This window comes from Callorhinus ursinus, unplaced genomic scaffold (genome assembly GCF_003265705.2).
Source record: "Callorhinus ursinus isolate GAN/ISIS: 27379988/994484 unplaced genomic scaffold, GSC_fseal_2.0 scaffold3, whole genome shotgun sequence".
Lineage (NCBI taxonomy): Eukaryota > Metazoa > Chordata > Mammalia > Carnivora > Otariidae > Callorhinus > Callorhinus ursinus.
The window spans coordinates 35,112,075-35,139,996 of record NW_027397065.1 but is presented as its reverse complement, the minus strand read 5'-3'; the positions used below and the strand labels follow the sequence as shown (position 1 = coordinate 35,139,996).

Here is a 27,922-nt window from a genome sequence, read left to right as displayed (position 1 = left end):
TTCTGTGTCTTTTTAAAAAAGGCTTTATTGGGGTATAATCTATGTACAATAAACCACAAATTTAAAATAAACAATATGATGAGCTTTGACATAGGTACACACCTGTGGAACCATCATCACAATGACAATAATGAACATATCCGTCACTCCCACAGTTTTCCTCCTGATGCTTTGTAATTGCTATCTCCCTCCAATCCCAGGACTCACACAATCACAAAACAAGTCTTTTTGACACACGATGCTGACACAACTAGATACCCATATGCTTAAGACCCCCAAAGACACACCCCTTCAACTCTTACCTCATGGATCCATAGATCTAAATATAAAAACTACACAAAATGCCTAGAATAAACCAGCAGAAAATATTCAAGATGTTGGGTAGGCCAAGATTTCTTAGGACCTAGGAGTGGGAACCATAAAGGAAAAAAATGAGAAATGGATCAACAAAATAAAGAACTCTACTTTTCAAAATAATCTAAGAAAATAAAAAGACAAGCCACAAACTTGGAGAAAATATCCAAGCATATATCCAACAAAGTGCTTCTAACTGGACTAAAGAACTCTTGTGGGTGCCTGGGTGGCTCAGTTGGTTAAGCAACTGCCTTCGGCTCAGGTCATGAACCTGGAGTCCCAGGATCTAGTCCCACATTGGGCTCCCTGCTGAGCAGGGAGTCTGCTTCTCCCTCTGACCCTCCCCCATCATGTGCTCTCTCTCAAATAAATAAATAAAATCTTAAAAAAGAACTCTTGTAACTCAGTAAGACAATTAAGAAAGGGTAAGATTTGGTCAGTCTTTACAAAAACATAAAGACCAGTGAGCTTCAGAAAAGATGCTCATTGTTATCAGTAATTAAGGATGTGCAAATTAAAATCATAGTAGATACCAGGACATACAGAAGAATGGCGAAAATTAAAAAACCAACACTTAGTATTGACAAAGATGCAGAGTAAGTGGAACTCTCATATTGCTAGTGGGAATATAAAAATGGAAATTTTGGAAAATTTTCCAGTTTCTTATAGAAATAACATAGTTACACAAGCAATTCCACTCCTATTTAACCCAAAGAAAAAATATGTCCATCCAAAGGCTTGTACATAACTGTACAAGTGAATGGAGAAATTGTGGTATATCCATCCAATGAAATATTACTCAGCAGTAAAAAGGAATGAACTTTTTCTGATACAACATACATTAATTTCAAAAAACATGCTGAGGAAAGCAGTCAGATTTGAGTACATATTATAGGTAAATCTGTAGACAGAAAGCAGATCACAACCCTAGAAAGCCTGAAGTAGGAAGGGATGGGGTATTAGGAGGTGAAAAAAAGGGTTAATATCATATGAGCCCACTTATCCGAAAACTCTAGAAAAGATAAATTGAATCTCCTATCATAGAGCATGTATCAGTTGCCATGGGATGAGGATGGGAAGGGACTAAGATGGGATGCCAAGGGAACTGTTTGGAATGATGGAAGTATCTTGAGAGTGGTAGTCACGTGAGTGCATAAATTTATCAAGCGTACTTAAATATACAATTAACTACTGTACTAGAACTATACTTCAATAAGTGGATTTTATTTATTTTTTAAAGATTTTATTTATTTGACAGAGAGAGACAGTGAGAGAGGGAACACAAGCAGGGGGAGTGGGAGAGGGAGAAGCAGGCCTCCCGCTGAGCAGGGAGCCCGATGCGGGGCTTGATCCCAGGACCCTGGGGATCATGACCTGAGCCGAAGGCAGATTCTTAATGACTGAGCCACCCAGGTGCCCCAGTAAGTGGATTTTTTTAAGATTTTATTTATTTGAGAGAGAGAGAATGAGAGATAGAGAGCACATGAGAGGGAAGAGGGTCAGAAGGGGAAGCAGACTCCCTGCTGAGCAGGGAGCCCGATGTGGGACTTGATCCTGGGACTCCAGGATCATGACCTGAGCCAAAGGCAGTTGCTTAACCAACTGAGCCACCCAGGTGCCCCCAATAAGTGGATTTTAAAAAAACAGGTCCCAGGGGCACTCAGTGGTTCAGTTGGTTAAGTGTCTGACTCTTGATCTCATATCAGGTCTTGATCTCCTGGTCATGAGTTCAAGCCCTGCATTGGGTTCTATGCTGGGCATGGAGCCTACTTTAAAAAAAAAAAAAAAGTCCCAAACCAAAACCAAAAATAAACAAAAGCCAATATAGTAGTTACAAATGTACTGAAATCACTTTTTGAAGTATTAGTTGTCCTGAAAACCTGAAAAAATGTTCTGGAAATCTGAAAACATAAGGTATCGGGATTTTTAAATTTCAACTCTTAGGATATTTAAAAACAACAGAAACAAAACAAGTCAAATCCTACATTATATTCACTTAATTTTTTTCAAGTTGAGAGCCTTGAGTTTTCTGAATGATGTCAACATTTCTTCCCCCACCCCAAGAAATCAGGGGTAACTGACTCCAAACTCTTGCTAGAGAAAAATGAGCAAATTGGGCTCTTCACTCCAAAAGAACATGCCATCATGGTTTCCATAATCTTTATTACTATTTCCAGAATAAAAAGACCAGTTTTTTATGTAGACGAGGTAGAGCCCCAGAGATGAGTTAGGTTTTCCAAGTTTGAGAGAAGAGTCTAAAGCAGAACTTTTTAAAAAAACCCTCAAGGATGGGGCGCCTGAGTGGCTCAGTCGTTAAGCATCTGCCTTTGGCTCAGGTCATGATCCTGGGGTCCTGGGATCGAGCCCCGCATCGGGCTACCTGCTCAGCGGGGAGCCTGCTTCTCCCTCTGCCACTCCCCATACTTGTGTTCCTGCTCTCTCGCGGTGTCTCTGTCCAAAAAAAAAGAAAAAAAAAAATCTTAGAAAAACCCCTCAGGGGCTCCTGGGTAGCTCAATCATTAAGCATCTGCCTTCAGCTTAGGTCATAATCCCAGGGTGCTGGGATCAAGCCCCACATTGGGGTTCTTGCTCAGGGAGAAGCCTGCTTCTTCCTCTCACACTCCCCCTGCTTGTGTCCCCTGTCAAATAAAATCTTAAAAATACCCCAAAAAACCTCAAAACCCAGAAGCGTAGGAATATCTTAACATAAACAAAGCTTTTATAATAGGAAGTATCTGGCTGGCTGGGTTGGTAGAATGTGATTCTTGGTCTTGGTCTTGGGTTTGTGAGCTTGAGCCCCATGTTGGGTGTAGGGATTACTTAAAAATAGTTTGAAAATCTTAAAAAAAAATAGGAAGTGATCAACACTTTGGATGCAGAAACATTGTTTGCTCAATACACAATACCCTTGAGGAACATGTCAACAAAAAGGAGGCATCTTGCTTTCAAAATGTGTAAGCTCTGTGTATAGAATCCAATATGAACTCTTTCCCTGCTAGAATTAAGTGAATTTTGAATGAAGCACTTACTCACTTATGTGTGTAGCCTTGAACTACTTTTGCTCTTCAGTGGCTTATTTCCAATTGCTTGTGGTACTTCTATCCTTGGAGCTAAACTACACCTCAAATCTTTATTTCCACACCAAACACATCTTCCCCCCCCCAGTCACCATCTCACACTTTTTTCATCCTAGTTTCTATTTACTGGATTTTTCCTTTTTTTAAAGGTTTAATTATTTCAGAGAGAGAGAGAAGGGCGGGGAGGGACAGGGAGAGAGAATCTCAAATAGACTCAGTGCTCAATGAGGAGCCCAATGCAGGGCTTGATCTTACAACCCTGAGCTGAAACCAAGAGTCTGACACTTAACCACTTAAATGACTGCACCACCCAGGCATCCCAGCGGATTTTTTTTCCCCCTTAAACGGAAAGGCTATGTACTTCCCGGAGTCATATTGGTAGTCTTCATGTTGTCAACCATTCCTATATGCCTGGAATCAACAATCATTCAATTTGAAAATAGAGACAAACTTTCCAAAATAATTCCTTACATATTAAGATCATCTTTTCCTTTTTCTTTAAACAAAGCTAACAGTCATTGTCTATTAAAAATAAGTAAATGAAGTTTTGGTATAGAGGAAATATGTATGAAGTAACACGTCCAAAGTACCACAAAGTTCTGGCATCTCCTGTGGAGCATATCCAAGAGTTTGGAAAAACCCCTCTGTTGACATTGATTCCTGGTGTAGGGTAACATGGCCTCATTTTGAGAAAAAGTTAAGTTTAAACATTTTAATAAAGTCCTACCAGAATATGCTTTCTAATGATGGAAGAGGAAGGTGGGGAAAAACTAATTCTATCTTATAGAGGCAGACTAGATAAGGACACTTTCTCTACAATGAATTCACTCAGCAAGTATTTATTTACTGAATGCCTTCTCTGTGCCAACTACTGGGGATAGAGGTAAGACTGTGCCATGTCCTTGCTCTCGGAGTTTACATTCTATTATAGGTAATTTCAATTACAACTTTAATCAGAGTGAAAATGTGGGAGTACAATATATAAACTGAAATAATAAAAAGATACACATATTAAACAACTTAGAGAATTTATTTGGAAAGTAGGAAATAAAAAGAGTGATTTTAACATTTATTTAGAATATGAATAAAACTAGAAAAAGTTAACTACAGGAAAGAAGGCAGAGAGTACCGAAGGTGGCTTAATGGCCATCCAATATAAACAAGCAAAACCTAAGTTTCTTTCATGCAAATAAGCATTAAGAAGAGCACAGGAATGTTTATAGAACAGGCCACAACAAGTGTTTTAAAAATTTACATAAGAAAATACATAAATCAAAAAATAAACTGGACAATTTACAAGAAATGTTTTATAGGTTACAATAGGCTATAAGTTAATTATGAATAAAATTTGTAGTACATCATACATTTTTACATCACAGATTCAGTGTTAAAAGAATTCCAACATGACTAAGCTTAGACGTGACAAGAACAATGCAACAGATAGAATAAGGCAACAAACCGAAATGGCTCGGATAAGTAAAATTAAAACATACAAACATCTAGATATGATTTGGTCAATAACTGGGCAGGATTAAGACAAATGCCATTCAACTTCAGTCAAAAATTCAGTCTCAATGTAGTTCAAATAAAAAGGGAAAGCATACAATATATAAAAATACAATAAAACCATCTTAATAGGACTTACATCCTAATTCCATTAATTATATACGGGACAAAGAGACTTAAGATACTGATGTTAGGTGTATAAAGTTACCTTTTGTTTCTAAACATTGCAAACTAAAAAGGGCATCTCAGAAAAAAATTATAAATTTAAAAATGGCTTAGTATCTGCAATTACTGGTTGCGCCAGGTATGATGTCCATGATTCAGAGATACAACGTAAAGCTAAAATAATTTCAAACTATTTGCATTACTTATGTATACTTTACAAATTAATGTAAAAGCTCAAATGTTTTCTTTGAAAGCTACTGAAACTGTAAGTAATGCAATGAATGCAAGATGTTAATAGCAAAAAAGTCAGCAATATCTTAGAAATTCAGTTGCATATTAACTTCATTTACTCCTTTGAAAAATATATTCCTCATTAGTTCTTTTAAACACAAAATTAGTGGCAGCTGCAGCAAAATGACTGAATATTTAAAAGAAAAATAATCTCTTAACAACTCCAAGAGCCAGACTATAAAGATTTCTAAATTTTTTTTCTTATGGAAAAAAAATTATTTCCCCTCACACACATCATTCGGCACAACTATTTAGTACTTGGAAGTCCCAGTATCAACTCACTGCTATATTTATTTTAAATAATAAGCTGGGAATGTCAGAACCCTGTACAGTCTGATTATTCTCAGACAATTTTAAGGATAAAAGCATTCTGGGTCTTCATATTTGATGTAAATGGCTAGAACACATGATATTTCAACTCACTTGGAGGTAATTAAAATTGTTTTATAAATTTCGCTATAAAATGTGTTTGACAAAAGCAGTAAGTAATTCCTAGAGGGGGTTTATCCCGCATCTGTTCCTACTCATAATGACCAGAAAGAAACAGCTTAAAGAAAAGGGCCACTAAAAATTCCAAATATATCTAATATTCAAACATTCATGAATCTAGTGGGAGGTTTCTTTTTGTACAATGGAAAAGCTGTAATAATGTCCACATAATTTAAAGTTAACACAATAAAAATTCCAGATACTCCCACAGATTAAAGTGTGCAACCATGCGTGCACATACACCCACTTTAATAATATATATAAAACCCCTCATAATACTTTATCTACTAGACTATTACAGACAAGAACATAACCTTATGAGAGAGTAACTAATACCACTCTACTGGCTTGGTGAGAATCCAGAATCTAGTGCCTCTAACAACATATACAAATCAAATTAACTCCAAAACAGGACACAACATAACTGAACAAATCATTTCAGTCTTTCCAAATGCTGCCATGAATGGAGCAACTAACTTTTTTTCAGGATCCTGATGATAACTGAGTTTTTTCCCATTGTAACAAATCAATTCCCTCATTTTACAATGAAATAACATTCAAAGAATTTAGACCAGTGGCTGGCACTATTTCTAATATAATATCAAGTTATGATCCCACATCCACTGAATACACAAGCGTAACAAAGCAATAGAGACTGCTTTGAGAAGACTTTTAAGTGGCAATTACTCAGAATTTTAGATATGGTCAAAAAGCTGGGGTGATTTACTTTTTATACCACCATCATTTTTATTAGGCTATTAAAAATACTTTAAAGGAAGAAAAAATTACTTCTTTTGGTCTTAATTACTAGGCTCAGTAGAAAATATAAGACCACTACTGTCTCAAATATGGAAAACAGACAGTAATACAGATAAAGCGCATTATTTTCTGAGGTTATCTGATGACAAAGTTAGCTGAATTCCTTCAGTATTAGAATAAAACCCACATTTAATAAACTCATTAGGAAAATAGGACATCAGTGACATTTCCTGGCAAATCATCTTAAATAAGGTCAGAGTATTACAAAAAGGCAATATATTTCTAATATTTTGCTTATATATACCACAAAACAGTGAGTTAAATGCAAAATAATGCACTCATTTTTTCTGATTATCCTTTAAACGGTTTTTACATGGCTTTAAATAAGAAAGGATTTCTGAACTATATTTTCTCAAATGCAAGACTAAAAAGCGTAAAGTGCTCAACAAAAAAAAAAATATACACTATACAAATATGAACATTTTTGCATATAACAAGCAGTGGTTATAAAGGGTATCTGGAAACTGCCTTGCTAAGCTTTCCACCCAAGAATGCAACCTTAGAAATCAAGGCAAGAGTTCCATAGGACATGAGGAAAACCTTTCCCTTTAGCTGCATCATTTTTCTTATAGAAATGGGACTTTCAGGAACTGGTACCTACAATACAGTAATCACATCTGCATGCAAAGGTAAACTCAGGAATCTTTACAGAGTCTATTTGGCCAAGAATCTGAACCTCTTGAAAGACTGTCAATGGCCATGTATATTAACTGGCAATGGCACTGACTTAACCCAAAAGAGCAGCCCACCTATTTAGAGTCGCTGAGCAAGGAAGGCCCCCGTTGACAGGCAAGCAAGTCTAATACTATGTCTTTGGAGAAACAGGGTAGAGAACTGAAGGCCATTACTTCTAAACATCTCTAGTTAAAAGGCAATCTTTTTTGGGGGGGGGACTGGTAGTGGAAAGGTCTAGACCTTGTGTTCTTCATCAAGCCCCAAAACAACCTGACAGTGCTCTTTGTATTTGAAAATATTTTACCAGTTTTTAAGAATGGAAATTAAATTCAAAAGTCATAAAGAACTTGTGTGTACAGAACTCAAGAATTAAAAGGGTCTCTTTTTAGTCCTTTAAAATTGTCTTCTCAAAGTTTAATTACATAAGGTTGGGGGATTTAAGTCACTGGAATCATCAAATTTGCTTCAGTGAAGGAAACCGACATTTTGGAGATCATTGAGGCCAGTCAGGATGGGTCTTGGGCAACTTACCAGAATCACTAGAAAAATGATATACAGTATGATCCAATTTAGGATGTTTTTGGATTGGTCAGAAATACAGCTAGTCTGTAAAATATACTAACCCAAATGAGCTACTTCTTAACCTCCTTCTGTATTTAAAAAAAAAAAAAGTTCCCATATTTTTTTCCATAAAAAAGTATTTCCCATATTCTCTCTCAAACATTCTTTAAAAAGCCTTTATTCATAAAGTTTTAATGGATACATGATAGTGTTATTTTTTTAAGAGCTAGTTTTGGAACTGCACTGTTTAGTACAGAAGCCACTATCCAAATGTGGCTTGAGAACTTGGAATGTGGTTAGCCTACACTGAAGTGTGCCCTAAGTATAAATATATACTAGTTTTAAAGACAAAGTTAAAAAATAATACATTATCTCCTAAATAACATTTTATAGTGATTATATGTTGAAATGGTGACATACCAGGTATACTGGGTTAAATAGAAATGATTTTCACTGGTTTCTTTTTACTTTTTAAATATGCCTACTAGAAAATGTAAAATTATGTATGGCTTACACTTCATGTTCTTAAATTGTACAGTCTAATAGAAATAGAGCTTTGAGGCATTATGCTGATCGGGCTAAGAGCTAAACCTATTTACCAATGTATGCTTATAAAGAATTTTGTGAGATTGTAATAAAAAACTGGAATCTTGGCAGTCTTCATCACAACTTTGTGTTCATGCTTATTGCTCCAGTAATTCTTGATTATACATGAGAATAGCCAAGAGCAACAGTGGTGAAATGGTTGTTTACTGTATATGCATTTTTTTTTTTGTATTTGGTAACTTCAGTTTCAAAGGACAAAAAGTATGAATCACAGTCCCAAATTAACCAAAACACTGATCAAATTAATTTACATGGACTCTGACCATTCCATTTCTTTCTTAAAGACAGCCCCAGATCTATAGCTGCTAATAGTTTGCCATAAACTTGAAATTATCATTTAAAAATAGGAACTTTTTGTACAGATGTCCAAATCACAAAATTTCTAAAATAAATTGGACACATGGCTTTTTGTAGTGACAGAAATATCTTGCCATAACAATGGAAACATAAAGTAAGAAACATTTAGTCATTGTAGGTTTTCAAAGTGACTTACTGACTCAACAAAGTTCCAAATATTCTAAATTCTAAAAAATTACCTTACATGCTTTTCCCTCTGAATATTCACTCCTATTTTTCATATGTTCATGTCTTTAAGATTAAGTAAAACTGAATTTTAAATATTTGAGCACAAAACTTGAGAACTGTAAGGAGAAATGTCTTTATCAAGCATCCCTACTGCAAATTGTTCCTTATGGAGCAAAATTATGTTCCGTAAAAACATATTAATACTTCTTTCTTCCTATAATGTAAACAGTTTTTAAGCTCTTCAAAGTATATCTACGTTTACTGGTAATTTAAGGAAGTGAATATTTTCCCCTAGTCTATTTCTTAAACCAATTAATTAACAGGCTTGAACAACTTTGCTGCTGAACTACTGGACCTCCAAAAATGTTACTGCCAAAATAAGTATCTGAAAAAATAACATTATAAAAAATGACTTCAAAATAGAGAATTCCAAGGGAAAAGGATTTACAAATTTGGAACTATAATGTCTTTATTACCAGAATGTACAAAATACTGATCCTTTTCTAAATTCTGCAATACTGCCTCAGACCCCTACAGTTTCAAAACAACTCATCTTTTAGATTTCCATGACATCTCTTTAGAATAAATGTGATTTTGTTGCTGTTCATAATAGATTAGTCTCTAGCTTTGAAGCTGCAGACCTAATTAAACAAATGACTAAATTCAGGCCGGAGATAAATGTGGTATAGAAAGAGCACAGGTCTCTATCAATGCACACAAACCATATTCTATTAGTGTAGTCCTGGGACCTCATTAAATGGATTTTCAAGTAAGTAATTAAGTCTCTATAAAATACAAAACATTTTTTTAAATATAATGATTAACATAAAATACAGAAAGTGCAATTATCACCAATTATGTGATTTTCTAGGATTCATCTTAAAAATTCAGGCTAGTACTTAACAATAGTATTTCAATTATGGCATTTGAAAAAGCTTGTAATTCTGGGAAAAAAATCACATAAACATGTTTTGGTGGGAGAAATGTTGAAAAAACTATAATCATGAATAATTCATATTGCCTTAACATTTATAAAATCACGTCAAAACGATCATCTTTGATAGCCATTTCAATAAGTTTGATACAGGGTATGTTACTGCCCACTTAACTAGTAACCACGACACACAGAACGCACTTGCAACAAATATCCAGATCCAATTATCTTCAGGAGCTAAACATTTCAGAGACTTTAAGATTTGTGTTTGAGCATACAGTACTGCAATAGTTGGCTACATAAAATAAATAGAAAATCTTCTGAGAGGAAGCTCAATAATCAGAGGCTGTATTGCATTTTAAGGATTTAACACTGGATATATACAGAAGGGAAAGCATTTCAATTAGAAATACTTCACATGTTACCGAGCTCCCTCTTTTAATATGGCAACTTTTAGCAGCTTACCACTGTGACATTTAAAAATCAACAGGAATAGTGCTACTCTGTTATCCTTTGGTTCCCAGTGACAATAATGCAGTAATAATGCCTCTGGTTTTCAGTTCCTCATGGATGACATTTATTAGCAGAGAAAAACCTGATGCTTTTTAGCTGAAATTTGGCAGCCCAAGAAGTGCACCAACTGCTCCAAAGTATCCCTGTATAATTTTAAAACAATTATTAATGCAGTTCAACTTCTAAATTCGCAAACAACATTAACAACTATTAGGAACAGATACTTATGTATAATCTATTTAAGAACTTTTATTCAGAAACCTACCAATTTGTGTTGTCAGCTAATATTTGAAAAATATGAAACACATTTATTTTTTTAAAGATTTTATTTGAGAGAGAATGAGAGAGAGAGAAAGAGAGAATGAGGGAGGAGGGTCAGAGGGAGAAGCAGACTCCCCGTCGAGCAGGGAGCCTGACGGGGACTCGATCCCGGGACTCCAGGATCATGACCTGAGCCAAAGGCAGTCGCTTAACCAACTGAGCCACCCAGGTGCTCTGAAATACGCATTTTTTAAAGTGCGGCTTGTAGACACTGAAAAGCTTCTAGGGCTATTACTACAATTCTGAGCCCCTCTCCTCTTTCCTCAATACAAGTCCTTTTGTTCCACCTGCCACTCTCCCCGCACACAGCACACCATGTGGAGCCTGCATAGCAGCATAGCACAGTGAGAGCAGTGACAGTGAAACATCAACACAAGAGAATACTCTGAATCTGTGTTATTAAATTATTAATACGTCCATTTGACTAGAAACAAAACAATTCAAGGTAAATTTACTTAATCCAAAACATTATATGAACTGATAATTTCACATCAGAGTAACTGGATGTAGTGAATGAACAGGAAAAAAATCTTGACGAATCTCCAAAATTTTAACAGTGGTCCCTGTGGAGGTGGGGGGTGAGGCTGTGGTGGGAGGATTTAAGAATTTTCATTGCTAAATTATTTATTTTTGTGGTGTTCACATTTAATATTATCTCAGGGGAGGAAAAAAAGGAAAAACAAAAGAACACAATTTAAGTACACAAGCAGCCCCAATATTTAGGAGCTCACAAGACCTAATATCCCTCTCTCTTGGTCAGAGGAAGTGCGAAACTCCATCTTAATGGGGTGCCTACCAGGTTATAGTAACAGCTATCCCCCAGCTCAACTGAAATGGCGGACTCAATTTACTATTCAGGTAAACCATAGTTTTATACTTAAGAGTACATAGTAAGAAGCAATGTATGAAACCTGTATATAAAAGCATGCTATTAAAATTTGCAAAGCATTACTTTCCTATCATACCTCATGCTCTAGAAACAATGCTTTCAGTTGACCTTTTGACCAATAATCCAGTGCATATGCCAAAAGTTTCATTGAGAGAGTATTGACACGTAAAAAGTTCCCAACAAAGACAACTCGGTTTATTTTCTAAAAGAAAAGAACAAAGAAAATGAGTTGAAGTAAGAATTATCACGAAGAATTTATAATACAGTAGGGTTTAGAAAATCTCTACTTAAAAATGTAGAACTACTACCCTATTTTTTAGTGTCTATTACATTCCTAGTACATATATCCCTACAATCCTGAATATTTAAAATTTAGTTCAGGATATGACACTACACATTTGTCAAAACCCAAAGAAGGTACACCAAGAGTGAGCCCAAATTTAACTATGGGCTTTAGGTGATAGTGATGTGTCACTGCAAGTTCAGTGACTAACAATGTACCAATCTGGTTCTGGATGTTGACAGTGGGGGAAGCTGTGTAGTTGTGGGGTTCAAGGGTATATATGGGAACTCTGTATTTTCTATTCAATTTTGCTGTGAACCTAAAACTTCTCTAAAAAATATAGTCTATTTTTAAAAAAAAAGTTCTGGAAAAACTTTAGTGAATGATTTTAGATGCGACTTGTTTTTGAAAATGGCCAGTAAATAATCTATTAAAAGAGTAATTTGGAGAAACAGTATTAAAATTAAAGGAGACAAACCAAGGAGAGTATTTTAAATGGGTTTAGGATTAAAACACTGTGAACTTGAGGCTTCCAGCATCTCTGGCCCCAGCCTACCCTATCAAGTCACTCTCCGCTAAGATTCTACTCACTAATTTGGTTCCATAGATACCTTGAAGGAAGTCTTATTCAGTCTCCAGAAAACCTTTCTACTCTCATACTGAACTTCTGAGTATACATTTGTGCACACTGAGTTTGGGTAGTGTAAACTATGGCCTTAATTACTGTTAAGTCAAGTGGCCAGTGAAAATCTAGATCTACAGGGCTAAGAAAAAAGGTCCCAGATTATTGTCAGCCCCCCAGTGTGAAGTATTCTCTAAACCTGAGTTAAAACATCTGTTAGTGGCTCTCTCAACCAACTTACTACGCTGTTGAGAAACTTAGAATTCTGGATTTAAACAGAATAATTCAAATAATTAATTTGGGTCTTTTCACAGTTGTTCTCTGCTGGAGCTTCTCTTTCCCCAAATATCCGCATGCTGATTATCTCATCTCCTTTCAATATTTATCCAAGGGTTACATTTTCAATAAAGTCGTGCTTGCTTCAGCAGCACATATACATTTTCAATAGTCTTCTTTCAACAATCCAATTACTTAACAATTTTTTACTCTCAATTCTCATCTTGATTTTCTTTTTTAAAAAATGGCATTTATCACCAAATACATACTAAAAATTTATTAAATCACTAGAATGGATGAAGTTGCATGAAGTCAGGGATCTTTGTTTTTTTTTTTTTTTGCTAATGTATCCCAATGCCTAAAACAATGCCTGGCGCATGGTACTCTGCAAATACTTCATGAATAAATGAATTAACAAATGAAGGATTCCCTCAAAAACAAATTCCCACCTCATTCAAAGTATTTGATATTTACAAAAATTAAGTGGGAAATACATCTATTATATGAAGGCAGAATTGTATATATAATCTCCTTCAAATAAAAATAACCCAACAATGAGAGTAAATATAGGAGTACATGCTTTTTGTAAGTATACATCATTCAAAGTTCAGGTGAAGAACAAGTCTCAATGCCTTCATAGCCCTGTACAATGCTGCTTGATCCATATGCAACAAGGCAGCACTGTAAAGAAGCCGAAGGCAGTAAGAAAACTTCTAAGCACCTCACTAATCAAATGCAACATTAACAGCAAAAAATACCCCTTTCAATAAGTAGTTACTTCAAAAACATCCTATGTTTGGAAAAGAATCTTCTATCTTCAAGAAATTTAGGTTGTGTATTTCTGAAAAAGTTTCTAGATAAATTTGAAATGTATCTCTTTGTTCTATTTCCAACTTGAATTATCTGCTACTTTCCTTAAAGGTAACATAACAATTAGGTAAACATGGCATATACAGCTAATGAGCCTTGGGATTTAAGGGAGGAGATCTCAATCCTACCGGTCTCTAAGGAACACAAAAAAGCCCTGCTACATGTACATAAAGCTCCAATCCACATTTTTCAAATAGTTAATTTTTTTTACCTCATTAACAGCACACATTCGTGCCACAGAACCAATGTTATTGGTGATAGTAACTAAAGTAGCTCTTGCTAGATCTTCTTTACTAACAGATTCTCGTTTCTCCTTATAAATCATATTCCCAAAACTGCAGAGAAATGAAAAATAAAATTCTGTTGATAATAAGCAACACTTCATACATTTTTGGAATTTATCCTACAGATAAATTTACACGAGTACAAAATAAGGTATGTAGTAGCAAGGTTACTGACTGACCCGTTGAACTATACATAGCAAAATACCGGAAACTACCATCAAACTCTGATAAATCCACACAATAAAATACCAAGAGGCTGTTAATAAGGGAGGGAGGTTAAGAGGGGGGAAGGTAAAGGAAGAGAAGGGGGAGAGAAGAAGGGGGGAGAAAGAGAGAAAGAAAGGGAGGGAGGGAGGGAGGCCAGCACACAGACTAGGATAGATTGCCTACTGAAGAGTACATATAGTAGTATGCTGTATAATAGTATATTAATGTTACCTTCTGAAAGTTACCTTCTGTATAAGGGGGGGGGTAAGGATATGTATTTATATTTGCATGAAGAAATACTGAAAGGATATTCAAGAATTAATAAAAATGGTTTCCTATGGGATACACCAGGGGAGACTTCCCAACGTATATCTTTATATACGTTAAGAATAGCAAAAGCGTGGGGCGCCTGGGTGGCTCAGTTGTTAAGTGTCTGCCTTCAGCTCAGGTCATGATCCCAGGGTCCTGGGATTGAGCCCCGCATCAGGCTCCCTGCTCAGTGGGAAGCCTGCTTCTCCCTCTGTCACTCCCCCTGCTTGTGTTCCCTCTCTCGCTGTATCTCTGTCAAATAAATAAACAAAATCTTAAAAAAAGAAAAAAAAAAAGAGTAGCAAAAGCGAGAGAGATCACAGGCGGAGAGGGAGAAGCAGACTCACCGGTGATGGGAGAGCCCAATGCGGAGCTTGATCCCAAGACCCTGAGATTATGATCTGAGTTGAAGGCAGATGCTTAACTGACTGAGACATCCAGGTGCCCCCTTAATGTGTATCTTATTTTTAAACTACATGCATGTTCAAAACTTGGAACCTAAAGTGGGTAACAGTAAGCCCCCTAACAACTTCCTGATATGTTGCTTTCTAAAAACTAAATAAGCAACTTTAATTATAATATAAATATTAAACTTACCTAGATGCTACAGCCCAACCTGGCAGACCAAATCTTTCATAATCTCCTCCGTAAATATCACGGACCAGCTTGTCAGCTTGGGTGCTGTCACCCTTGGATGCCATTTCAAGAGCCTCTTCAAAACTTTCACAGCCAGTCAATAAACAGCATAAACCCAGAAAGGTACCCCCTCCAAGGCTAAAAAAAAATGAAGAAAGAAAGAAAACTGGGTAAGTTACATTTACACACTATTCTTTCTCCAGAGTAAAAAGATGGAATATCCATGTAATTAATAAACACAAAGAAAGAACACATTGCTAATGCCAAGTGCTGAAATATCAACATAAGAAAAATGCCAAACTAAACTTGTCAGATGAAAGAATAAACCAAAGGGGGAAAAATCAGTTGGTGATAGCAACATGAAGGCAGGAAGAGATGTTTAATATCTTCTAATATCTTTACCCAATTCCTTACATTTTTAATTGCTAAAAATAAATGCTTTTACATGGGGGGGGAAGCGGTAAGTGTTAAAAATTAGTACCATATGAATTAAAAAGAGAAAGCTTGCAACTCCAAATGGTTTCCAGGAAATGATTTAGTGAAAGGCCTATTTACTTGGTCTGACAAGGCTGAATCAATTCAATGTGACACGTTAGCATTTAAAATGACCCAGAAACGAATATGGTGAGAAAATTTATGTCAGCCTGGTCAGTATGTTAATGATAAAAATTTACTTGGTTCTATTATTTTTTTGGATATACTGATAAAATGAAATCATGCCTAATCCCTAAAATCAAAACCTTTGCTCCCCAGTCTCACCTAAATTTCTAACAGACTCCATGTATCCCGGAATTTAGTTAACAGACTGAATTTCTTTTAGAATGAAATAGGTAATATTTCCCTGTAAGTCTTTGGCATAGAGTCACAATGGAGGTAGATTTTTAGCCACCACAGAGATAAAATACTAATTAAATTTAAGTATCACTTAGAGGTGCCTGGCCAGCTGAGTCTGTAGAGCATGTGACTCTTGATCTCAGGGTCTTGAATCTGAGCCCCACATGGGGGTGGAGTTTACTTGCAACAAAAAATTTTAAGTACTACTTTAGTAATAAGAGTATTACTTTAAAATGGAAATGAGTTCTTTTTCATAAACCCCCAAATCTTTCTTCCTCAAATAATTAGGAGCTTCTATCCTTAAAAGCAGATGAAGTAAGTATCGGAATCGTAAGAACAATTTTTAAAAATTTCATTTCACAATATTTCAGGCATCACAGAAAATCTTATGGGATATTTAGATCAATGTTATCCCATAATGAGCTCATGTTAAATTCATCTTATAAGAATTATTACAGGGGCACCTGGGTGGCTCAGTTGGCTGAGCATCTGATTCTTGATTTTGGCTCAGGTAATGATCTCAGGCTCATGAGATTAAGCCCTGCATGGGGTTCCGTGCTCAACTGAGAGTCTGCTTGAGATTCTCTCTCCCTCTGCCCCTCCCCCCCAAATAAATAAAATAAATCTTAAAGAAAAAAGATTACAATGTTGCCCAATACGACACTTAAAATGTGAATCTAATCCAACCAGCATGCAAGCTGACCAGCGGCAAACTTCAGGCTTAAACAGATCTATACAACAGTGGAAAAACAAGGAGAGGAATGCTTTGGAAAATAAAAGTTATGGGACACAATGAATCATGAACACTACCAAAAAACTAATGATGTACTATATGGTACTAACATAATTAAAAAAAAGAAGTTACTGCAATCAGTCCAGATAAAAATTCCCTTTTACAATTATGGAAATTTTGATGCCAATTGATGTTAAGCAAATATAAATATTTATTTTAGTTTTGAGTCTTTATACACATACCTTATAAAACACTATCATTTGCAACACTTTAACTATACTTGCACATCTACATTTTTTTGCTACTGCACAAATGCATGTTAGAGGCTAGCATTAAGATGTTTTCACAACTTCTGTGTATAAAACAACATGAACGCTGCAATAGGAACAGAAAGGTCACTACCTTGTCCCGGTTACTCGTTTATAGTTGTCTTTGGAATGGACTGCTAAAATACTGACTCCTGAACCAATGTTCACTATCAGCAGTGGATAGGGATCATCCAGGTTAAAAGGCATCTTTTGGCATCGCTCAGGTTCTGAGGCATTAGCAAAATAATAGCACTCTGCTTGTCCATTGAAACTGACAGAATCTATATACAGCAAGCCCTTTACAAGGCAGTCAAGTTCATCCAGTTTGTGCAGGTGGAGGTTTCCAATCTATAAAAAACACCACAGAAGTTTTATAAAGTGAACAAGGGACAGTATTCAAAATATTTGACTCAACTGCACTGTATAATTTTCATGAGCTTTCTAAAACTTCAAAATCATCTATGACCCATACATTTTCACTTTTTTTGTTTCGTGTCAGAATCTTAGTCCGTATTACCTCTGGATGCATTCTGAAAATTTTTAGGGATATTTCAGTTTTCACAAAGATGGAGTGGAGGAGAGAACCAAACTAACATTTAGTGGGCAGGGACTTGGGATGCCGGGTATCTGCAATGGGTACGGCAGTTGTGCAAAAACAAAGTTATTATCCCATTCCTGTCTTATCTTTGAGCCTTCTGACATTTTTTTAGGGAGCAGTAAGAAAATTTGTAAGGGCGCCTGGGTGGCTCAGTTGGTTAAGTGTCTGCCTTCAGCTCAGGTCATGATCCCAGGGTCCTGGGATCCAGTCCCACATTGGGCTTCCTGTTCAGCGGGGAGCCTGCTTCTCCCTCTGCCCGTTCCCCTGCTTGTGCTCTGTCTCAAATAAATTAAAAAAAAAAATTTTCTTTATAATTATCTGAGCCTAGGGAAGCACGAAGTATTCTTTATATGGCTTTTATATATGCTAAATTTGCTAGGAATGCAACCACCATATAAACTGAGGAAATATTGAACTTTTTTATTGTTTAGAGTTTTCCCAAGTGTTATTTAGCATCTTAAGAATGTTATGTCATGAACAGCAACACCATTTATGGTACAAGATTCTCCAATAAAACATACCGTATCAATCTACTAGCATTTGGGCCTTTAAAATTCATGGTGAATTTATGTTAAGTGCCAGCATCTAAATCTCTCATTATGCCCTCTCATGTGATCATACCAGAGAATCCACCAATATATAAATACTTTCATTTCTCTATATTATAGTTTGGGTACTAGTCTGAAATTATTAAATTCATTTTAGGTTAGTAAAGAATGTCTTTATAAACTATTTGTAAAAAAGATCTCAGCTTAGAGATCACTTCCTCTGGGAACCTTTTATTCTCCCGAACTTGTTAGGTAATACTACTCTGGGTTTCCGTGGCACTGCTTTTCATATCAATACTTGAGGCACTGTACTTATAACTCACTTATCTGTGTGGTCTAGAATACTGCACTCTTTCAAGGCTAAGACTGTGTCTTATTCCCAGCTGAGTTCTGTGTCTAGCATAATACCTGACACATATTAAGCTTAATAAATGATTTGAGCATCAACATAAAGTTATTACAGAACTTCATCACTAGAAAATATTGATACTTCTGGGTTGCCTGGGTGGCTCAGTCAGTTAAGCGTTGGCCTTGAGCTAGGGTCATGATCCCAGGGTCCTGGGATTGAGCCCCGTGGGGCTCCTGCTCAGTGGGGAGTCTGCTTCACCCTCTGTCCCCTCCCCCAGTTCATGCTCTCTAATATATGAATAAAAAAATCTTAAAAAAAAAAAGAAAATATTGATACTTCAATGGTGAGGTGAAAGCTGGCTTCAAGGATACTGCTTCTGGTAAGAATTCTGGCAAACAATATCACATGCTCAAGCAAACTAGTCTCAAATCTATGAAATTTATGTTCAAATTACTCAACAAATTTAATACAAATCAGTATTATCTATCAAAAGAAAAAAATTAGTAACAATTCAGACTTTTACACTATCCCAAAGTTTAAGGGGCTCACTTATGTGAGCTATAAGCGATAACTTATCTTCTATTAACAGACTTTTCTTATGTGAATTTAAGAAATTAAATGGTTCACATGCATATTTTCAAAGAAAACAAATTTCAGTACTTCCAAATGCCAACTTTCTAATCTTATTCTACAGGAAAGGACTAGAAGCTTGGCAAACCCCCACTAGCACTTAAATCAGCGTTTACTAAATAGTCCTCTTGCTATATCCAAATGACCCCCTTTAAGATAGGAACATGGTAAAGTTGGTGGATAAAACCAGAAAAAAGGGGGGCGCCTGGGTGGCTCAGGTCGTGATCCCAGAGTCCTGGGATCGAGTCCCACATCGGGCTCCCTCCTCGGCGGGAGGCCTGCTTCTCCCTCTTCTACTCCCCCTGCTTGTGTTCCTGCTCTAGCTGTCTCTGTCTCTGTCAAATAAATAAATAAATCTAAACAAAAACAAAAACCCAGAAAAAAGGGCTAAGGTGACTCTCATTCAGATGTCTACTTAATCAAAAGACGCGGGCTTCAGCTGTTTTTTTTGGGGGGGGGGGGCAAGGAAAGAGATGGCCCTGGGAGAGAGGACTGTCTGAATAATACATAAAAGCAATGCAAACATAGGACAGTAACAGCAAAAATAATTCAAACGCCACTTATATTTAGCTTTGTATACTGCCAAATTCATTGAAATCCCCTTTTATTGTAGCTTTATAGCAGTCCCTAAACTTAGCAGGTTTTACCAAATATTATGTACAGTAAGCTCAAATCTGGGCAAATTTTTTATGCAGCCTATAAAAGGTATTTAAGTGCCCCAAATGAAAAGCTGATCATGAATACATACTTCCTCCATATCCAGCATGTGGAACTAATCTAGGAAACAGCCTCGTATTTTAAAAATTAAAGAGGGAGTGCCTGGGTAGCTCAGTGGGTCGAGTGTCTGACTCTTGGTTTTGGCTCAGGCCACGATCTCAACGTTGTGAGATTGAGCTCCATAACCGGCTCTGTGCTCAGTGCGGAGCCTGCTAGTCCCTCTCTCCCTCTGCTCCTTGCCACCACCGCCGCCCCCCACCCCCCGCCGCCTCCTGCTCCCACACACTCTCATAAATATTTAAAAAAGAGAGAATAGGTATCAATTTTTGGTTTTGAGTAAGATACCTACCGTGCGAAAATCTTCTTCAAACTTGTAAGCACCACCTCCTGTAGCACATAGCACCGTGTGTAATGTTGAGAAGTTTTTATCTCTTCCCATTTGAATAAAAGTAGGCAGGTCGTGGGTTGGAAATCTGATAAAGTGCAAGTTCCCTCTTCGCCCAAAAAGTGTTAAATCCTTCAGTTCAAGGTGTACATCCCGAATACCAGTGGATCCATATGCTACATTAGAAGTCAAATATTTCCGGATACTTTTTAAGCTCTCAACTTCTTCTTGTTCTTCCTCTGCTGTGATATCAATAGGTTCAAAATATGAGAGCTTTACTAGAGTCCCCCCAATGTCCATGCCAAACCATGGGAAAGCTGTGGATAAAAAAAAAAATACATATATATCAACTTCAGAAATTCAAATTAGGAGCTAATTAGCCACAAACTTCATATACCCTGCATCACGCAGTATTTTTGGGGTAAGATGCTTCTTTGTGCAACTCAACTTTTTCCCTTCAAAGTATTACTTTATACATTTTCTAAAAACCTGTAACATAGGATGCTTACAGCTGGCCCAGGGCCTTTTAATTCCTGGTCAGGTAGATATTCCTTTTCATTTATTAAATACTTGTCATATGCCCCAGGGGATCAGGAAAAATTTGGACCAATTCTGTTTTAATAAATAGGTCATCACCTATGGCTTGATAATGTTTCTAATAAGATTTTAACGCAATAAAATTGGTCTATAATTACTTCAAGTAACCTAAGGGAAAAAGTACCTCCTTAAAAAGAAATCTTATTCTTTGCTCATTAAACAATGTATCTCTTTGGTACATCTGGTTAATAAAATTAGCTGTTAATGTTGAAGATATAGTCTACTTGGGCACATTTGGGCAGGCAGTTGTATCATTTGGGTTTGGGACTTGGTGCTCTCTCACTAACTGGACTTATATGACTTTGGAAAAGCCATTAACTTCTCTGAATCTTAGTTTATTTAACATCTGTTTCTATTCTCTGGGATCTTAAAATGATAGAGACTGAAGAATAATTTAATACTTAAGAGATACACATTACAGAATGCTACAGAATGCTTCAGAATAAATTGTATTTAACAGTTTATATGTAAGTTGTCAACGAAAACTAGTTCCCTCCAAAATCTGTTTCTTAAATATTATTTTATTTGATATATTTGACTATTAGAAACCAGGTACATACAATTCAACAAGAAAGGATTCTATACATTTCTCCATTTCACAATTTACGTTTACTGAAATTAGTAAGTAATATTAAATGAGGAAGGAGTAATTCTCATTATCTTCTCCGAGAAATAGTTCACTCGTCTTTTTTTTTTTTTTTAGCTCACCTGTTTTTGTATTTGAAACCCAAGTTCCAGATATAGATCTACACTAAAGACAGTGTTAAAAAAGAAACTTAAAAAAAAAAAAAAGTGAAATGACTTAAGACCATAACCTGGGGGGCAGTAAGACCCCAAACAGGCACAACACTTTTGTGTCACCTATAGATTTTTATAAGTAACTAAAATGTAAAAGAAACAAGACTAAATTTTCTCAATTTTTAAATCCCTAGTAGCAAGCCCCAATACTAAGTTACAGAGGGGAAATTCATAGCAACTGTTTGCTTGGACAACACACCGAAAGAAAAAACAATATGGAGTAGCTCTACTGATCCAATAAATTAGAGATAACTTCAGAATTTCCCCAATCTGTTAAACAGGTATGTAATTAGGACACTTTTCAATGGACATTAGATAAAACATAGGAATGCTTCTGATATTATATAACTAAAATGATTTTTAAGGGGCGCCTGGATGGCTCAGTCAGTGAAGCGTCTGCCTTTGGCTCAGGTCATGATCTCAGGATTCTGGGATCAAGTTGGCATGGCATTGGGCTCCTTGCTCAGCCGGGAGGCTGCTTCTCCCTTGCTTGCTCTGCCTGCCGCTCCCCCTCCTTGTGCCCTCTCTCTCTGATAAATAAATAAATAAAATCTTAAAAAAAAAAAAAAGGCTTTTGTTGATATATTTGCATCAAACCAAACTTGTCCTATCTGAAAAAGAAAACTCCACACAGAAAGTAAAAAGAATTTATAAACAAAACTGTTTTATTATTACAGTATATCAAATCCCTCATTTATTTTAAATTACATTAATTACTAAAGAATATTTTAAGATATGTATGACATGTAACAAATAACAACCACCACCAGGGGTGCCTGGGTGGCTCAGTCAGTTAACTGACTTTTGGTTTCAGCTTAGGTTGTGTGCTTAAGCCCCTCACTGGGCTCTGCGCTCTGTGGGGAATCCGCTTGAAGATTCTCACAAATAAATCTTAAAAAAGAAAGAAAAAGAACCACCAAACAACCACAAACTCATGAAACAATTATTACCATTCAATTTTAAATCTTTGTGTGACCCACTTTTGTACACTGGACGAGAGAAACAGAAGGTTCTATGAAAAAACTGCAGATTAAATTGGAAAATTGTATGATTTCTTTAATGGTTATTGCCTACAGAGGTAGGTTTTTAAAATTAAGAATGCAAAAAGCCCAAGACTCATCTCACATTTAGCCTATGAGATACATCTGTTCTTTTAGTGCTACTTGTTCTTAAGGGAAGGGTAACTAGAGATGCTATATTGTAAATGATGAATTTCTCAGTAATCATGTGCAAATGAGAACATTACATGTCCTTTCCATTTCTTAGTAAATCTCAATTACGACAGTTTTCTTCTTAAAATCAGGAAGGTAGGGACTGAAAGAACTCAGCCTTGCCAGTGACTCAAAAGAAAAAAAGCCGGTAACAGCCACCTTTGGCATAGTGAGCCTTTTAACTCAGCAAGAGTTCTGGATTTCCTTTCCTTATGCTGGAGGGGGGAGAAAAAAAAATCACATTAGAAAAGTATGGGGGCCTCTGCCGCGGAAGTCATGGAGGAGCAGCAGCCTCTCTGTGTTACCCTATGACCCTGGGCCTCAACACGGGCCACAAGGTCACTTAGAACGTAGGCAAGCTGAGGCAGAGCTGCCGCCAGGGGCGCCTCACCAAGCACACGAAGTTTGTGTGGGATATGATCCCAGAGGTGTACCACTTCCCCACACGAGCAGCGTGCACAAGGTCTCCTAGGACAAGTGTGCCCTCAAATTCATCAAGAAAAGGGTGGGGACACACATCCATGCCGAGAGGAAATGAGCAACGTCCTGGCAGGCAGGGGAAAAAGCAGCAGCCAAGAAGGACTGAACCCCCTACCCTCTATGTAATAAAGCCTCTTTGGAACTTGAAAAAAGAAAAAAATAATTTTTTAAAAATTTTATTTTTAGGTAATCTCTACACCCAACGTGGGGCTCGAACTCACAACCCTGAGATCAAGAATCCCATGCTCTACCGACTGAGCCAGCAAGGTGCGTCCCACAGAAAACACAAATTCTTAATTATGATCCACTCCTATCATTTAGTAAGTGGTCTGATTACTGATCTTTACATTTTCCAGTACATTATAAAAAAAAATACGTTATTTTGTCACTGACTAAAACAGGAGGGGGAAAGGGACATGGAGCTCAAACTTTATTTGCAATTCTAAGTATGAGGCAAATAAATATAAGCTTATTAAGTACAACCACAGGTCCACTAACAGCTCGTGAGTTAAGAAAAATATGTTTCCTAAAAAATCAGGCAAGTATCTATTCCTGTAGCTTTGTTGCTTCTGGCCAAGAGACAGGTTAAAAGTCGGTCACCAGTGCATGAGCAGGCTACTTACTGCATGTAACCTCAACATTTTTTATTCTTTGATAATAAAACTCTCCTCTGCCAAGGTGAAAATAATGAACCAAAACACATTTAAAAAATAAAACGCACATTCCATAACTACAAATGAGTACTTTGATGATGGGAGAAGGCAGTGCGTCTTTCCTAGAATCTCTTTGGCCTTCAAAAAAATAACTCCTATTCTGTTTCTCAGCTGAGCCTAACAGAGCTGTCATTAGCTCCCCATCAGTAACAAAAATATCCAGAACTAGCATAAGCATAAAGTGTTACCAAGAATTATCTTTCTTACCAGGTAGATAGTGTATGAAGAAACCGGCCAAGTCCAACCCCCTTGATATCTAGCAGAAGATATCTTGCCACAGGGCAAACTGTTGATTTCTAACAAAAGGTGTTCTAAGAGTTTGGCGTCTTGCTAGGTGTTGTAAAGGGGTGGGGGGGGAAACATTAAAGAACTGTTTAATTGCTATCGGCTCCATGCAGATTTCAGCCCAAAGGGATCCTATGCCGAATTAGGATTTAATTGTTCTTTAGCAGAAAGAGGGACCAAATGTTGAAAATGTTTAAAACATTAGTGGATTATTTTAAGAAACAAAATTCTAAAATGGGCATGTGCACTGGTAAATTCCAGGTATGCTTCAAGTTCTTGGATAAAAGAAGACATTCATTTTGCTCTTCCCAATAATCATTCCAAATAAAAATGTTGGTGTTTTGAAATAGACTAGGAAAATAACCACCTTCACACCTTTAGTATCATAATTCCTTAGAAGAGTGTTAAGTAAATATTTTTTTCCCTTTGGTATATTCACTGTATCTAAAGGAATATTAGAAACTATCATATTCAATTGTACCTTATTATCTATTGGAAGGGATTTTTTTTTTTAAAGTAGGCTCCACACCCAGCATGGAGCCCAACATGGGGCTTGAACTCACAATCCTGAGATCGAGACCTGAGCTGAGATCAAGAGTCAGATGTTTAACCAACTGAGCCACCCAGGCACCCATGGAAGGGTTAATTCTTAAGTAATGATTCAATTTACAAACAGACCAATCAAATTATATAGAAGCAAACGATACACGTGTCATATACTTCTCTCTCTCTCTTTTTTAAAGATTTTATTTGAGAGAGAATGAGAGAGAGCGCACATGAGAGGGGGGAGGGTCAGAGGGAGAAGCAGACTCCCCGCTGAGTAGGGAGCCCGATGCGGGACTCGATCCCAGGACTCCAGGATCATGACCTGAGCCGAAGGCAGTTGCTTAACCAACTGAGCCACCCAGGCGCCCTACTTCTCTCTGCTCTTGACAAAAACTTCAGGTAACAGCTTGGGTTAGCAGAGACTCAAAAACCTTTATCTTATCAAATTAAAAATAAAAAATGTATCTTTTACTATCATTTTGTTAATTAGGCTACATGCCACAAAGGTAAGCAAAACAAAGGTTGAGGGGTGCCTGGGTGGCTCAGTCGGTTAAGCGTCTGCCTTTGGCTCAGGTCATGATCCCAGGTCCTGGAATCGACCGCACATCGGGCTCTAAACTCAGCGGGGAGCCTGCTTCTCCCTCTCCCTCTGCCTGCCTACCTGTGATCTCTGTCAAATAAACAAATAATCAAAACAAAAACAAAAACAAAGGTTGAACATACCTTAAGACATCCTGTCAGTCGAGGTACAAACGAACCCATGATTGTCTGTCTTTTTAATCTAATATTTAAGCAGTGTGAATTATTTAAGTTAAAGCAAACAAACACTGCCATTTTTCAGGTTTCCATATTTTCACTAGCAAAAATTTTTCATTAGGTTAATGTTTGACTTCATCCTTTCTTTGCAGTTAACACATACTTCAAATTCTAACCTTTTACTCATACAATCCAGCAAATGAAACTAATTCCTTTTCTTATTTTCTGGTTAAATACACGCATTTGACTTATAATCTTCTAATGTATTAGTGATGTATCTAAAAGCAATGTTTTCTAATACTTAGGTGTGCCAAATCTAACAAATCAAATCACTACCATGGCAAAAAGAAAATACCGTTAAGAGTCTGCATGAGCTTGTCACAGTTAAACTTATTTTACTAAATGGAAGTTCTAAGACAAGCAGGGAAAATGTATGTTAAGGGAAGATGTCCCAAGTGTTTTACATTACTGCATCTCTTCAAGATTAGTTTAATTCAGCAAATATAAAAAAAATTAGAAATGGTTCTATAGTACTGTCACTTAAGCCTTCACATCACTGTTTTACAGACTCCTTTAACAAGAACTCTTTGGTTACAAGAAATCATCATTAAAGTATTTTTTTCTTCAGCAGGCAGATAAAACCACCAGATCAGAAAGGTTTCTCTAAGCATTTCAACTAAACTATACCCCTATGGATGCAGAAAAGAGAACCCTGCACTATGAGTCAGTGGACTTAGGGGAACCTCATTAGCACAGAGATGGTTGGTACAGCCTTGGAAAAGTTACTGTGGGGCTAAATAAATTCAATTTCCTCATCTGTAAAATTAAGACCAAATTATCTCACATTTAAATAGCCATTAGTCGTTTTCAGAGTGCTTTGGTACGTTGCCCTTCGGGTGAGGTTAAGAGAACCCTGACGGGCCAGAAAGGAAGGTGTCAATGCTCCCTTTTATAGATTTCCTAGAACTCTAAGATCACGAGACACTAAAAACTGTTAAATACCAATACAATTCTAAGATAAGCACGCTTCCCCACATTCCTAGTTTCCCTGGGAGAATGTACTTACAAAGTATGAAAATCATGAATGATTAAACTATTTATAGGAGTAAAAGGTTTTTAAAAGGCTAAAAATAAAAAGGAAATGAAAGTTGATCTGGTCTCTTAAAACATGTAAAGAATGTTTTATTAAAAAGTACGTACATATGTAGTCGTAGAAAAATCTCTAATAGGAGCATTCACCAAAATATTAAAAGCGGTTAGCTCTGAGTAGCAGGAATACCCATGATTTTATCTTTTTTTTTTTTTTTTTTAAGCAAACACGACCTGGTTGTTATTCTAAACAAAAACAAGCCAAGGCAATTACCCACTGGCAAGTTACAGGCGTGTTTAATTGTAACAGCAGTGATAACTCCCAGGAACACACCGGTATTTCAAGGTCACAAGCGGGAAGCACAGAAATTGGTGGAAAAAAAAGAAAAAAGGGGGGGAAAAAAGGGTGGCAAATGCCCCCACGCAAACGACACCCTTTTCAACCCGACTTCAGAAGAAGCTGGGGGAGTGGACTGGTAGCTCTAGTCTTGCCTGGCAAAAACCGAATCAAAAATTCCTCCAAACGCGTCCCAGATCTCGAGGAGGAAGTGGGAGGAAAGGGCCAGAGGGCGGCAGGCGTTCGTCACGCGCGCACAGGAGGATGGAGAGGGAGCCTCCATCCCGATACCGAAATGGTCCTTGCGCCCCCCTGCCGTGCTAGGCGCCGGCGAGGAGCGACAGGCCAGGAACGAGGCCGCTCCGCTAAGGCGCTTCCACACGCGGCGCCCAAAGTGCTCTCCCAACCCGACGGGCTCAAGCCCCCATCTTACAGGGTTTCTTGGCATCCTTGATCTTCATGGCGTCTGCGGAAGGAACCAGGGGCAGCTGCGGGTCCGGACCACGCAAGGTAGTGGCTGCGACTCCGGAGGTGCCTGGGCCGCGCGGGAAGGCCCAGCCGGTTCCTCCCCTCAGGCCGGGCGGGGCGGGCCTAGGGCGGGGCGGCGGCGCCTGAGGCGAGGCCCGGCCCAGGGGGCGGCCTCCCCACCCCCGCGAGGGTGTGCCGGGACCGAGCGAGCTGGGGAAGGCCGCCGGCCTCGCCGCTCCGGGGCCGCCCCCCGCAGCCGCTCCAAACAAAAGGCCCCGGTCCCCCGAGCCGCCGCCGCCGCCGCCGCACTGAGAAATAGCCCGCCCAG

The 27,922-nt window shown here is 37.5% G+C and overlaps 1 protein-coding gene across 6 annotated transcripts; it reads right to left on the bottom strand.

Moving 5' to 3' along the window:
- On the bottom strand, positions 1–27,922 carry PANK3 (pantothenate kinase 3). 6 transcript variants are annotated; one of them, XM_073890176.1, is made up of 8 exons: positions 27,560–27,919; positions 20,279–20,631; positions 17,182–17,435; positions 15,174–15,350; positions 13,988–14,111; positions 11,802–11,927; positions 2,755–2,805; positions 1,960–2,724 (listed from the first exon to the last, which is right to left on the bottom strand). In XM_073890176.1, the coding sequence occupies exons 1-8, from the start codon at positions 27,585–27,587 to the stop codon at positions 2,692–2,694; spliced, it is 1,146 nt and encodes a 381-aa protein (XP_073746277.1). In that variant the 5' UTR covers positions 27,588–27,919; the 3' UTR covers positions 1,960–2,691. The 6 variants fall into 6 exon arrangements, with proteins under 6 accessions (XP_025722853.1, XP_073746291.1, XP_073746277.1 ...); XM_025867068.2 differs by lacking the exons at positions 1,960–2,724; positions 2,755–2,805 and adding an exon at positions 1–403 and having other exon boundaries at positions 27,560–27,917; XM_073890179.1 differs by having other exon boundaries at positions 1,960–2,805.

Excerpts from the sequence above, each read along its gene's own strand:
- PANK3 (XM_073890176.1), bottom strand. The coding sequence starts at position 27,587 with ATGAAGATCAAGGATGCCAAGAAACCCT. Across the intron at positions 14,112-15,173 it reads GGTTGGGCTGTAGCATCTAG|TTTTGGGAATATGATTTATA; the intron begins GTAAGTTTAATA and ends ATTTCTCTGCAG. Across the intron at positions 2,725-2,754 it reads GGGGAGTGGCAGAGGGAGAA|GCGGGGCTCGATCCCAGGAC; the intron begins GCAGGCTCCCCG and ends AGGTAGCCCGAT.